The sequence below is a fragment of the Trichomycterus rosablanca genome, chromosome 24 (genome assembly GCF_030014385.1).
Source record: "Trichomycterus rosablanca isolate fTriRos1 chromosome 24, fTriRos1.hap1, whole genome shotgun sequence".
Classification (NCBI taxonomy): Eukaryota; Metazoa; Chordata; class Actinopteri; order Siluriformes; family Trichomycteridae; genus Trichomycterus; species Trichomycterus rosablanca.
Window position 1 is genome coordinate 1,309,279 of NC_086011.1, and position 13,222 is coordinate 1,322,500.

A 13,222-nucleotide genomic window follows, 5' to 3' on the forward strand; every position below is an offset into this window, starting at 1 on the left:
TTTTGCAGGGTACTCCGAGTTCCTCCCAGCTCCTAAAATCATGCAGAGGTTGAATTGGCTGCTCTCAGAACAGGGTCACCCTAGGTGGATGTGAGTAAATGAGTGAGTGCCACTACTAACGCTGGGATCCAGGGTTCGAATCCCAGCCAGTTGGGCATCTAAATACAGACATTATTGGTTGTGTCTGATGGAAGATGCATGGCTGTAGCCCCATGGTGGATTGTTAATGCATTGCACTTGGTGATTCCTTGGAAACCAGACCCACTGCGACCCTGACCAGGATAAAGAGGTGGTAAAACATGACAATGAAATACTAATGCAGGTCGTGTTAACAACGTGGGTCCTGACTTGATTTCAATTCTTGCTTCTTGTTTGTCTATAAGAATGTCCTACAGATACTTAAACTTCCTCCTACCACCTAAAATCATGCAGAAGGTAGATTGGCCACTCTAAGAAAAAGAGATTTCACTAAATTTCTCGAATTTCCCCCATGGGGATCAATAAAGGGATCTTATCTTATCTGAATCTTATCTTTCATGTGAGTTAAATCACCCTGTCCAGGGTGTGTTTCCCACCCGGCACCCAGTGTTTCTAGATTCCTTTCAGCCCTCCAGAACTCTAGTCAGGGAGGAGCAGTTGGTGAAAATTAATGAATGAATGAATGGATAAATAAATGAATGAATGAATGAATGAGAGCTGAACTCCACACTCCAGTTCGTTAGATGGCAGTGATGAATCCTGAACCGAACTACTGAAACTGAACAACGTTACTGAAGCAGCAGCAGTAGCAACACAGCCTTCATGCTAACACATGCTAGCTACAATATTACATATTTATCAATAAACCATGACTGACATTACATTATTGCAAATAGAGATGTAGATGTACATTGTAAATTCTATTTATATTTATAATGGCGCTTGCAGCTTTGCAGAACAGCGGTGTGTTTTATAGGAGGATTTTATCTCAGTTTCCTCAGGACACTAGCTTAGCATTTGCTTATGGATCAGGTGTATTTAAACAAGCTGGTACTACTCAAGGTCAGATGAGGGTAAGGAATAGGTTATGTTTTATTATTACTTGTGTCTTTCAATTAAATATGCATTATTTTTGATGTTTTTGTGCCGTATTAGTTTTCTCTGATCTCTTTTAAACACACACACAGTTGCCAGAAGATCAGGCAACATCATTCACAGTGTTCCGTACATGCTTAATAATTCTCTACATTTCTTTCAGTGTGACAGGACAGAAGTTTGACTAGCGGCTTAAATCTCTGAAGAAGAGTCTTACATACATTTTAAGCTCTGATTTGTTGAGTTTTGACCAGTCAAGCTAAATATAATCCCCAATATTTACTGACTGTCTCGCTGTACTGTTAGTGTTAACAGTAATCCGTACAGTTTAATCCGTCAATTGATTTGCTACTCATTACATCCTAAACTGCACCCATGTTCATGCTTATTTATTTCTCATTTTCAGCATTTATTATTCATATTTTTTACGACCTGCTTTGTCCTGGTCAGGGTTGCTGTGGGTTTGGTTCCACCCTGCCACCAGTGAGCATAAAAGCACATCTTGGACATATCCAATGCAGGGAATCACTGACTCATGAATGTAGTCACTCACACCTGAAGCTAAGGGCATTTTAAAGTGACCAGTGTGTATGCCGAAGGGTCAGAACACCTCACAGGGTGCTCATCCACAGACATAAGGACATAATGTGCCATGGAAAGGGGGCACTAACTGCGCCCAGTCTCAGAGCCTGGCTGAAAAATGCATACATTTGCTGAATATCAGCCAGCCAACACATCAGTTGGGTTCTAATACCATTCTGTATTCATTAAAACTATTTCCAGTCCATACTATTTCATAATACAAAACGTATTCACAGAACCAGAAATGTTTTTATGTTTGTTTATGCTTTGACTGTTAAAACAAGGTTACTTGTAAAACATCAGCATCCTAATAATAACTGATTATTTCTTTTCATAATTATTTCTAGAGCAACATGCTGGACTTCGTCTTTGCCGTGGACGACCCTGTTACATGGCACACCATGAACCTCATAGAAAACAGAAAGCACTACTCTTTTCTGAAATATATGGGACCGAATCAGATCGCCAGAATCCAGAATGAGTACGGAGCCGGGGTGTACTACAACACCCTAGTGCCGTTGGATGAAAGGGTCAGTGAGTCGTTCTATGGGCAGGTTTTATTTGTTCATGTGTCCAGACCCAGCAGAACTCGAGTTTTGGGGCTGTCTTGATCGATTTTCAATATTTTGTTCTCTGATTAAGCCAGTTTATTTATGGTCAGAAGTATGTGAATCCTAATTCTAGTTATTGAAAATGCTGGCTGAGACTCCACACAAACCAAACGTGGCCGAAATTAAAACAAAGAATATTAAATGAAACATCTTATAGTAATTACACCCGTTCTTCTATTTCTATAACATAACTGAGCCGATACAGAGCAGATGCGCTACATGGATTACTGTATGTATGGGCACAAATGCCCACAGACACACACCTTCCATAAAAAGTGGAGGCTGTTATAGCCACAAGGGGGTGATGTGTGATCTCTATGTTTTTGGAATTGAATGTGCAGCAAGGGCTGTGGGGTGGTGCCGTGGTAAATTACACTAGCCCACTACTGCTGGGATCCAGGGTTCGAGTACCCAGTTGTGCTATCAGCTGGACATACAAACATGCTTGGCTGTGTCTGAGGGGGGATTGACTGGTGTTCAGTCACAAGCTCATGGTCGTGGGGTCACATACTTTTGTATATACAGTGTATCACAAAAGTGAGTACACCCCTCACATTTCTGCAGATATTTAAGTATATCTTTTCATGGGACAACACTGACAAAATGACACTTTGACACAATGAAAAGTAGTCTGTGTGCAGCTTATATAACAGTGTAAATTTATTCTTCCCTCAAAATAACTCAATATACAGCCATTAATGTCTAAACCACCGGCAACAAAAGTGAGTACACCCCTAAGAGACTACACCCCTAAATGTCCAAATTGAGCACTGCTTGTCATTTTCCCTCCAAAATGTCATGTGATTTGTTAGTGTTACTAGGTCTCAGGTGTGCATAGGGAGCAGGTGTGTTCAATTTAGTAGTACAGCTCTCACACTCTCTCATACTGGTCACTGAAAGTTCCAACATGGCACCTCATGGCAAAGAACTCTCTGAGGATCTTAAAAGACGAATTGTTGCGCTACATGAAGATGGCCAAGGCTACAAGAAGATTGCCAACACCCTGAAACTGAGCTGCAGCACAGTGGCCAAGATCATCCAGCGTTTTAAAAGAGCAGGGTCCACTCAGAACAGACCTCGCGTTGGTCGTCCAAAGGAGCTGAGTGCACGTGCTCAGCGTCACATCCAATTGCTGTCTTTGAAAGATAGGCGCAGGAGTGCTGTCAGCATTGCTGCAGAGATTGAAAAGGTGGGGGGTCAGCCTGTCAGTGCTCAGACCATACGCCGCACACTACATCAAATTGGTCTGCATGGCTGTCACCGTAGAAGGAAGCCTCTTCAGAAGTCTCTACACAAGAAAGCCCGCAAACAGTTTGCTGAAGACATGTCAACAAAGGACATGGATTACTGGAACCATGTCCTATGGTCTGATGAGACCAAGATTAATTTGTTTGGTTCAGATGGTCTCAAGCATGTGTGGCGGCAATCAGGTGAGGAGTACAAAGATAAGTGTGTCATGCCTACAGTCAAGCATGGTGGTGGGAATGCCATGGTCTGGGGCTGCATGAGTGCAGCAGGTGTTGGGGAGTTACATTTCATTGAGGGACACATGAACTCCAATATGTACTGTGAAATACTGAAGCAGAGCATGATCCCCTCCCTCCGGAAACTGGGTCGCAGGGCAGTGTTCCAGCATGATAATGACCCCAAACACACCTCTAAGACGACCACTGCTTTATTGAAGAGGCTGAGGGTAAAGGTGATGGACTGGCCAAGCATGTCTCCAGACCTAAACCCAATAGAACATCTTTGGGGCATCCTCAAGCGGAAGGTGGAGGAGCGCAAAGTCTCAAATATCCGCCAGCTCCGTGATGTCGTCATGGAGGAGTGGAAAAGCATTCCAGTGGCAACCTGTGAAGCTCTGGTAAACTCCATGCGCAGGAGAGTTAAGGCAGTTCTGGGAAATAATGGTGGCCACACAAAATATTGACACTTCAGGAACTTTCACTAAGGGGTGTACTCACTTTTGTTGCCGGTGGTTTAGACATTAATGGCTGTATATTGAGCTATTTTGAGGGAAGAATAAATTTACACTGTTATATAAGCTGCACACAGACTACTTTTCATTGTGTCAAAGTGTCATTTTGTCAGTGTTGTCCCATGAAAAGATATACTTAAATATCTGCAGAAATGTGAGGGGTGTACTCACTTTTGTGATACACTGTATATTCTATAGGTACATTGAGTAGAGGTTTACTGAGGAGAAGGTTTACTAACCATAGCCCCGGTGTTGCTCTGTCCAGTACGTATATTACCCTCCTACACCATGACTATCAGTAACAGCAGGACTACAGTCAGTGATTGTACGTCTGCAACAATGTAGAAACATTAATGAGCTGCCAGAACAGAGTGGATGAACAGAGTTGTGAACTTAATAAACAGCTCTGAACATTTTCTCTCAGCTGATCAAGTACGGCGTTATCAGTACGGACGTGTTGATGGGCGACCTGCTGCACTGGAGAACCATGTACGTAGCAGGCAGACTGCACAAACCTGTAAGTGCTCCTCAAGTCTCATCCTGTTCATCTGTGTTGATATAGATTCACAAATGTACTTGAAGTTTGCATGATTATAACCTGGCAGTTTAACCAGCTATAGTTAAAAATGTCTATTTTCCCCCTCTGATTTAATTGCACCTGCCACCTCAGGCACGTTTGCAGTCACCGACCGCTTCTTTTTACCAGTCAGTGGCGGATTTTTCTCCATCGCTCATACCAGGGCCTTGACCAATGATGTGACTCTGCATTTGGCCGTTTCTTCCTCAGACAAGGCTAATTATGTCAGTAGAGCGACCGATCAGGTCGTTACCACCGCTGTGACTCTCCCGGGTCTAGTGCATTAGACTGCAACGTCATCATTTATTTTATTTCATTTAACTTTGTTGCTCTGTGTGTAATCGTAAAATTGTGCACAGTTTCAGAGGGCTGCGATGTGAAATGAAACGTTTGTACGTACATGTCTCACCTTTCTTCAGTCCCATCATGTTTATTTTGTCCCGATGGTTTTTTGAGGTGCGGATTCTGATGCAGAAGGAGAACGGGAGGCTGAGGGCCGCCCTGGTGTCGAATCTGAAGAGCGCCGTGACCGCCTCCTTCCTCATGCTGCCGGAGAGCTTCTCTGAGGAGGAACTCTTCCTCAACATCGCCGGACTCTCCTACGCTGGTAAACGTTTCCCTGGAACTATGAATCCCTTGACAGATTTAGTGTCGTTATGAGCAAAAACGGCTGAGAAATGTTGGATCAGGATTCCCTGTGACTGATGCTTTATGTTTATTATGAGTTTAATCACTACATTAAGTGCTTTTTGTTTTGATGTGTTTTAGGGGATTTCAGGATGGTGATCGGCGAGGACAAATCCAAAGTTTCCAACATTGTGAGGGACAACATGGAGCACTTTCGCATCCTATATAACAACATTCTGCAGGAATGTCCACAGGCCGTTTACAAACCACAGCAGGGGAGACTAGAGGTGAGATCAGGTGGGGTCAGATTTCAGTTCCTGCACTATACTCACTGTCCATCAGGAGGCGCTCAAGTTACATTTACATTTTCAGCACTAAGCGACTTACAGTAGTGTGACAGTATCCTGTCTAAGCAGTTGGGGGTTAGAGGCCTTGCTCAAGGGCCCAACAGTGGCAACCTGGCAGTGGTGGGGCTTGAACCAGCGACCTTTCAATTACTAGTCCAGTACCTTAACCACTGAGCCACTGACCACAAACCCTATGTCCTGAATCTGTTCATTAATGATTAGAACGTGTAATTAACAGGAAAGGTGAACAGGGACTCTGAAGAAACCAGATAAGGTACTGGACTATTGATCAGAAGGTTGCTGGTTCAAGTCCCGGTACTGCCACTTAAAGCATAAATCGCATGCACTTTGGATAAATGTATTAGGACATGCCTTCTAATTTCTGAATTCTTTTAAATCAGTTATATAAAGGAAATTCTATGCTTCCAACTTTGCAGCAACAGTTTAGGGAAGGCCCTTCCTGTTCCAGCATGACACAAAGCAAGGTCTATGAAGTAAAGCCTGGTTTAAAAACCAAGAAACTCCAGTGTCCTGCACGGAGCCCTGACCTCAGCCTGACTCAATGGCTCTGGGATGAATCGGAACATCAGTTGAGACTTTCTTGACCGACATCAGTGCCCAGCTATACAAAAGCTGAAAAGATCACATAGAAGTCACTCTGTTTTAATACTGCTCATGATCAGGTGTCCAAATCTTTTTGGTCATATAGTGTGTGTAAATGTAAATCAGCCTTGTCTTGCTTGCTAGTTTTCTAAACTGAGAATTTTTTCAAAATAAACAGATCGTCCGTACTTATTTATAAAGAAAAACGTAAATACCATAAATACGTGTGGCTATATCGGCCACCCCTGCGACTATGCAAATCTAGGAGCTCGTTTTTCTTTTTACCTTTCCTTTCATGGACAAAAGCATGACTGAGCAGCGCTGTGTCCTGTCGTTACTGCTTTTCATGAGCGGTTCTGTCTCGCTGACTTTAAAAGACTGCTCGCGACTCTTCTCCAAGGCAGATTTCCTTTCATTTAGAACTCGAGAGAGCTGTTTGGACACGTCCGGTGCTCAGCATAATTACGCCGAGCGCTCTTACCTGGACAAAGCCGTGTGTTTGCACACCGCGATGCTTAATGGTCTGTAGGGCTGCAGACAAAGCCAGCCGGGTAACTGGTGCCTCTGGGCCCAAACACATCTGGGTTTAGAAGAATGAAAGCACAGGGGTCACGTCTTTGTGTCTGCAGATGAAAGGTATCAGAAGGTTCCTCAGTATGTTGTATTTAATCGAATTTGTATAACCGCCCCCCTTGCCTGAGGACTTGAATTCTATATAGTGCAAAGCTCCATGATATGCAGTGTGAGTTATTCAAAACAGCTTCGCCTTTTTAACGGCTAATAGTGCCATACATAAAGCATTACGGTCACCAATTTGTCCTCTAAACACAAATTGAATGGCTTGTGCTTGCATGTAACACTTGTCCTTGTTTATAGGACTTACTACCGAGTCCCAGACTGCCTCTGGAATCACAAAAACTGTTCAAGCCTAAGTTTTCCATGCGCAATGCCAAGTGTCAGCAGTGGTGGTGTGGACCCTGGAGTAGTGGAAATAAGTTTTTTTTATAGTAAGAGGTCACGCTTTACCGTCCGACAGTCCGAAGGATTGGTAAAGGAAAAATAATGGTTTGGACTTACAGTGGATTCCAATTCACCTATATTTTTGGGCAGTGAGAGGAAACCAGAGTACCTGGATCATTTTCTTTTCCTTTTTTAAGAGTAAAAGAGCTTGATTGAGCTTGAAATGACCAAATTGGAATGCTGACTGTGAGCCAGGCCTCATAACTCAACCCCAGTGCTCGACGTTACTAGTGCTCTTGCGTCCTAATGTTTCAGTACTGTTCCAAAATCTGGTGACAGGCTGGTACAGCAGCTTCACATTAACACTCGTGGTTTTAAACATGTTGTTTGATTGTTGTAATGCGAACAGCTCTGAGAACGTGAGTCTGGATTTCAGCCGTTCTGCTGTCGTTCCTCCTGCAGGTCGATAAGAGTCCAGAGGGGCAGTTCACCCAGCTGATGGCTCTCCCCCGGACTCTGCAGCAGCACATCACCCGACTGGTGGATCCTCCGGGGAAGAACCGGGACGTGGAGGAGATCCTGCTACAGCTCGCCCACGACCCAGACTGTGGCCTGCTCGTACAGCAAGGTACCGATGCCCGAGTGCCAATCTCCTAAAACCCTGAAGGTTCAGCAGGCTGTGTTTCTGCCACCTGATGAAATTTGCCAAACCTGCTATTGCTCATGCCCAAACGTACGACTGTTTACAGCGTAATAACGAACGTTCAGTGTTTTTGCAGCGGGCTGTGAAATAAAAGATTAGTATCTTTGTCTTGCCTTGACAAACCGGCTTTCCGGGGCACGGCCATGTGGCTGCTGAGTCCTGCAGGAACCTCACCCAGCCTTTCTCGTCCTTCCTGGTGTTCTCAGTGCTTTTATGTTGAGTTTTATGACCAGTTTAATACCCTATAAATATTTATCTTTATTTTAAAGGCATCTCATCAATAGTGAAAACCTCCAGCATAACACAAAGTGCCAAAGGAATCGCCACAGCAGGTGAGAGATTTAATGCATTAATAGGACATTAATAGTAATTAAATATCTGTAATAAATTTGGAATTTAAGTAGGCGCCGAGTGGTGCAGCAGCTTATTACACTAGCCCACCTTCTCAGAGATCTGGGTTTGAATCTTAACGGTGCTATTAGCCAGCCAGGAGTCTACACAGACATAATTCTGTTGGTGCCCAGTGTTTCCTGGTGAAACTGGACCCACTGGTGCCCTGACCGGGATAACACGGTTGATGAATGAAATGAAGGTATTCAAGTATGGTGCAAAGATATACATTCACTTCTAAGCACTACGTATATGAGCCTAATGAGTTCTCGGACTTGAGCCACACCCCCTTTCCTAACGGATATATAATATCACTAATCATTAGTCGTTTACTCTAAACTTTGTGGCAACAGTTTGAGGAAGGTCCTCTTCCTGTCCCAGCATGGTTCCATTTAATGAGTTTGAGCACAAAGGGCACTGTTCTCAACCTTTTGGGATGAATTGGAATGCTGCTTGCCAGCCAGGCCTTTTCATCCACCATCCTAAGCTGACTAAGTCTGATGTAAATCGTTTATTTGATGTGAATAACTGATTTGATTGTTTCTGAAGGACTGATGAAGACGGTCTCGTACAGCGTTAAGAAGCTGAGGAAGATGTTTAAAGGCTGGAGGAGGAAAACCTGATCTGTACATCCTGTTTACACTCTGTCATGTCCACCGAGCTATTATTCTTAGTTTTTTGTGTTTTTTTGTTGTTTGTGGAATGAAATATTCATAAAATATGATTTTTTAAAACTTGTTTAAGTGTCATACTTATAATACCTCACCACGAACTAGTCAACAATGATTTCTTTATTTATTCCAACAGTATTAAACAATATATGATGTAAACACTTCTGTAATAGGGTCACGTTACATTTTTAGCTGAACTCTTGTTAACACATGAAACCGTTGTTGTTTTATTTCGTTAAAAACTTTGCCAAGGCCGCTCAGGTGGTGCAGCGGTAAAAAGAAACGCGAGTGCAACCAGGGCTGGATTCTGAGAGCGTGGTATCGAATCCAGCCTTGCTTTACCGGTTCGAAGCTGAGTGGCTATATGAGCAACGATTGGCCGGTTGCTCATGTGGGGGGTGGGACAAAGAACCGGATGTGGGTCTCTCTCTGTCAGAATGCGATTGCGTTCTCTGCCGGCTGATTGGAGGCGCTTACACAGAGATGGGAGGGGGTGTGTCTCTCCGCATGCAACGCTAGGTGGCGCCAAACTCGTCAATGTGTGGGTGGCAAAGATGCATCTGGCTGCTGCTCGTGTTTCGGAGGGGATATGGGTTAGCTTCAATCACCTCCGTCAGGGCAGGGTTCGGCATAGACAGAGAGGAAGCACGATGCTAATTGAACAATTGGATGCGCTAAAAAAGGGGGGTAAAAATTAAAAAAAAAAAAAAAAAAAAAAAACTTTGCCAAGTCTGGTATGAGGACCAGATCCAGAGTGGTGACCCCTAAATATGGGAGAAGAAGAAAAAATATTGCATATTGTTTTGGTGTTTGTAGTTTAAATTGAGGGTGTTATTTTCATTCGATTATATTTTTGTCCTGGTCAGGTTGCCCGTGTCTGTGTGGGTTTCCTCCGGGCGCTCCGGTTTCCTCCAGCAGTCCAAAAACATGCAAGTGAGGTGAACCGGAGATACAGAATTGTCCATGACTGTGTTTGATTTTAAAAACTTGAACTGGTGAATCTTGTGTGAGCAGTAACTATCTGTCCTGTCATGAATGGAACCAAAGTGTGTAAAATATGAGGTTAAAATCTTAATAAATATATAAATAAATAAATATCCTGGTCAGGGTCTTGTTGAGTCCAGTTCTGCTGGGGAAACACTGGGCCCAAGGCAGGAACATCCTACACAGGGTGGCATTCCGTCTCATGGCTTTTTGTCTTGTGTAAAGTTTTCAGACTGTGTTTTGTCATTAGTCTGATAATTTGCATATATACTACAAATAATAACAATAATAAATATGAATTCAAGGTAAACCAGTTCCTCCCTTTTGTGCTGTTTTCATTTGCATTACACCTACCGTCACACACACACACACACACACACACACTGATGGATTTGGGATGGCTCGGTGGGTAGCACTGCCGCCTCACAGCAAGAAGGTCCTGGGTTCGATCCCCAGTTGGGGCATTCTGGGTCCTTTCTGTGTGGAGTTTGCATGTTCTCCCCGTGTCTGTGAGGGTTTCCTTACACAGTCCATGACTGTGTTTGATATTGAATTTGTGAACTGATGAATCTTGTGTAATGAGTAACCTCCGTTTCTGTCATGAATGGAACCAAAGTGTAAAACATGACGTTATAATCCTTATAAACAAACAAACTCTCATTTAAACGATTCAGTGAGTCAAGGATTCAAACCATTTCGAAGCACCGATCAAAAAGATTCGACTCACTGAATCGACTCCCTGCTTACTACTTGCTGCTACTACAGCCGGCGACGTCACCGCTTTTCTTTCGCATAATATATTCTGATGTCATCGAGCTGCTCTCAGCCAATCAGGATCGAGTGTTTGCGCCACCTGCCAGGAACAGAATTCCCTCATTCCGATCATTCTTCGTCAGTGTGCGCCGAACCGAACAGCAGCGCGCAGTCCGAGCGACACCTACACCTACACTTACACTACATCTGCGTGGATTCAGGAGCAGCTGTGGAATATCACCGCGTCCGAACTCTTTCTGCTCTGTTTGGATATCTGGAGAGATTTCCAAAGTGGCGCTGATAAGTGGTGAGTTAGTGGATTAGATGGGATTATAGGTTCGGGTTGTGCTGTTCGTTTCTGTAGGATTAAATAGAAAAACACTGGAATAAACTCCACATCTGGACTAAATCTAAATGTTCTGACCTCTAAACAATAACACATGTACAATATATATAAACACACCTAAAGTTATTTATACTTATATTTACTAGATTAAATCCAACTATATGAACTGTTTCTGTATCATAGGCAGTTGTAGGTACTTCACTAATAATCAGAACGTTGCCTGTTTAAGACCCACCACTGCCAGGTTGCTGCTGCTGGGCCCTTGAGCAAGGCCCTTAACCCTCAATTGCTTGCATTGTATTCATTCACAATTATAAATCACTTTGGATAAAAAAAGCGTCTTTTAAATTCTACAAATGTAAACCTACAAATATACAGTGGGCTCAAAAGATCCAGGACCGCTAGTTAAATTGATCCTGTTTTTCATTTTCTCCAATTGAATACAATATTATACAATTTTAATAACAGACTACATGAATTTTAGTGTGTCATGGTATTTGTTGCTACTGAAAAGCAAGTAAACACATCTGGCAGATCAGATTTCCTCCAGTATGATTCCTTCAGACGACTTCCAGCAGGTGGATTTGCATTTGCAGACACAGTAAATATTAAGAAATCCTAAAATTCATGCATTTTTTTTCAAGAACAATTTGCACACATTATTTACAGATTATAAATATCTATTTATGCTGTTCTTATGTAAGTTTGGACACGCTGGTGATAGTTCTAAGTGATAATAAGTAAATTATATACAGGGAGCCAAATGTTACAGATATAAACACACAGTTACTGTTTATTTGCTAAATTCTCCACCTTTAATAGTATAGTAGAAACATAAAATGGGGGTGTGTACAACAATATGGCACATTAAATATTTTATTAAGGTATGTAAAACACATATGGACAAAAGTATTGGGACACACCTTCTAATTTTTTAAAAACAAGCTCTATAAAAACAGCTCGGTATAAAGAAACTCCCGAGCCCTGACCTCAGCCTCAAGGCTTTCTTGACCGACATCATTGTCCAGTCATACAAATGCCGTAATTGTTTGACAGAATGGGCACAAATTTTGTAATTGGACATCCAACAAGCTCATGGTCAGGTGTCCAAATACTTTTAGCCATATAGTGTATCTGATATGTTTAGATCATCCATATATCTATGATTTACTAGTGTAGATAATTCTAGTGTATAATCACAGATTACAGAAATGAAACGGCAGGTTTCCTCTGGTCGTTCGTTTCTAAAACGAGTAGAAAATGTGTTCCATGGTGCTCATGCTTTCCTGTGTAAACACCGCCGATATTTCAGGAATGTGGAATGCTGGGAAAAATGCAGAGCCTGGAATCCTAAAGAGAGTCTGGAATGTGACATAAAGAGGAAAGTCTGATAAACATGTGCGAGACGGACGTGAGATTGTGGGCAGGACGGACGGCTAAATCGTGACGTGTTGTTATGATCTTCAGTCAGATTAGGAACCAAAAACTCAGGGTTGTTTTTAGATGAGTAACAAGTTCCACCACGGGAGCATAAAAACTCTGAGAAAATAATTTAGATGATTTGCACTTCTTTGTGGCTTTTGATTCTGAGCTGAAGTTCTACATTTAATCTTTAATGTTTCTCAGAGGAACAAAGCCAGGAGCCTTTGTGGTGTTTACTTTATGGTATAAGCTCTGTAATCCTTTGATGACCCAGTTGTGGTTCTTTTGGATTGTGAGGAAAAGCCACAGAGCTTTAAGCTTAACACCGTCTGCACACGCTGTGGTTCTGAAGCTTCCTGTTTTTTATTTTTAGCAGGGTCTCTCGGAGGATGGAAACACCTTTGGATGTTCTGTCACGAGCAGCATCTCTGGTGCACGCTGATGATGAAAAACGTAAGTCCGGCTTTTATATTCAGGACGGAAGTTCTCCACTTTTTTCAGACCGTTTACCACCGTTCATCAAAGCAAACCTTGAAACGTTCACGTCACATTCTCCGTGGTACGGTAGGTAGGTAGGTAGGTTGGTAGGTAGGT

General features: G+C 42.8%; 2 protein-coding genes across 4 annotated transcripts in view; both read left to right on the forward strand.

Annotated features, from left to right (window-relative positions):
• Positions 1–812: 812 nt before the first annotated feature.
• On the forward strand, positions 813–10,423 carry tamm41 (TAM41 mitochondrial translocator assembly and maintenance homolog). Of its 3 annotated transcripts, XM_062986926.1 has the most exons (8): positions 815–1,052; positions 2,004–2,186; positions 4,670–4,762; positions 5,279–5,429; positions 5,591–5,736; positions 7,822–7,987; positions 8,332–8,394; positions 9,002–10,423. In XM_062986926.1, the coding sequence occupies exons 1-8, from the start codon at positions 915–917 to the stop codon at positions 9,073–9,075; spliced, it is 1,014 nt and encodes a 337-aa protein (XP_062842996.1). In that variant the 5' UTR covers positions 815–914; the 3' UTR covers positions 9,076–10,423. The 3 variants fall into 3 exon arrangements, with proteins under 3 accessions (XP_062842999.1, XP_062842996.1, XP_062842998.1); XM_062986928.1 differs by lacking the exon at positions 4,670–4,762 and having other exon boundaries at positions 829–1,052; XM_062986929.1 differs by lacking the exons at positions 8,332–8,394; positions 9,002–10,423 and having other exon boundaries at positions 813–1,052; positions 5,591–5,746; positions 7,822–7,914.
• Positions 10,424–13,017: 2,594 nt separating this feature from the next.
• Positions 13,018–13,222, forward strand: part of vgll4b (vestigial-like family member 4b) — a 31,470-nt gene continuing 31,265 nt past the window's right edge. The window contains exon 1 of the mRNA XM_062986967.1: positions 13,018–13,081. Within this exon, the coding sequence (XP_062843037.1) occupies positions 13,018–13,081 (64 nt within the window). The remainder of the gene's footprint in view (positions 13,082–13,222) is intronic.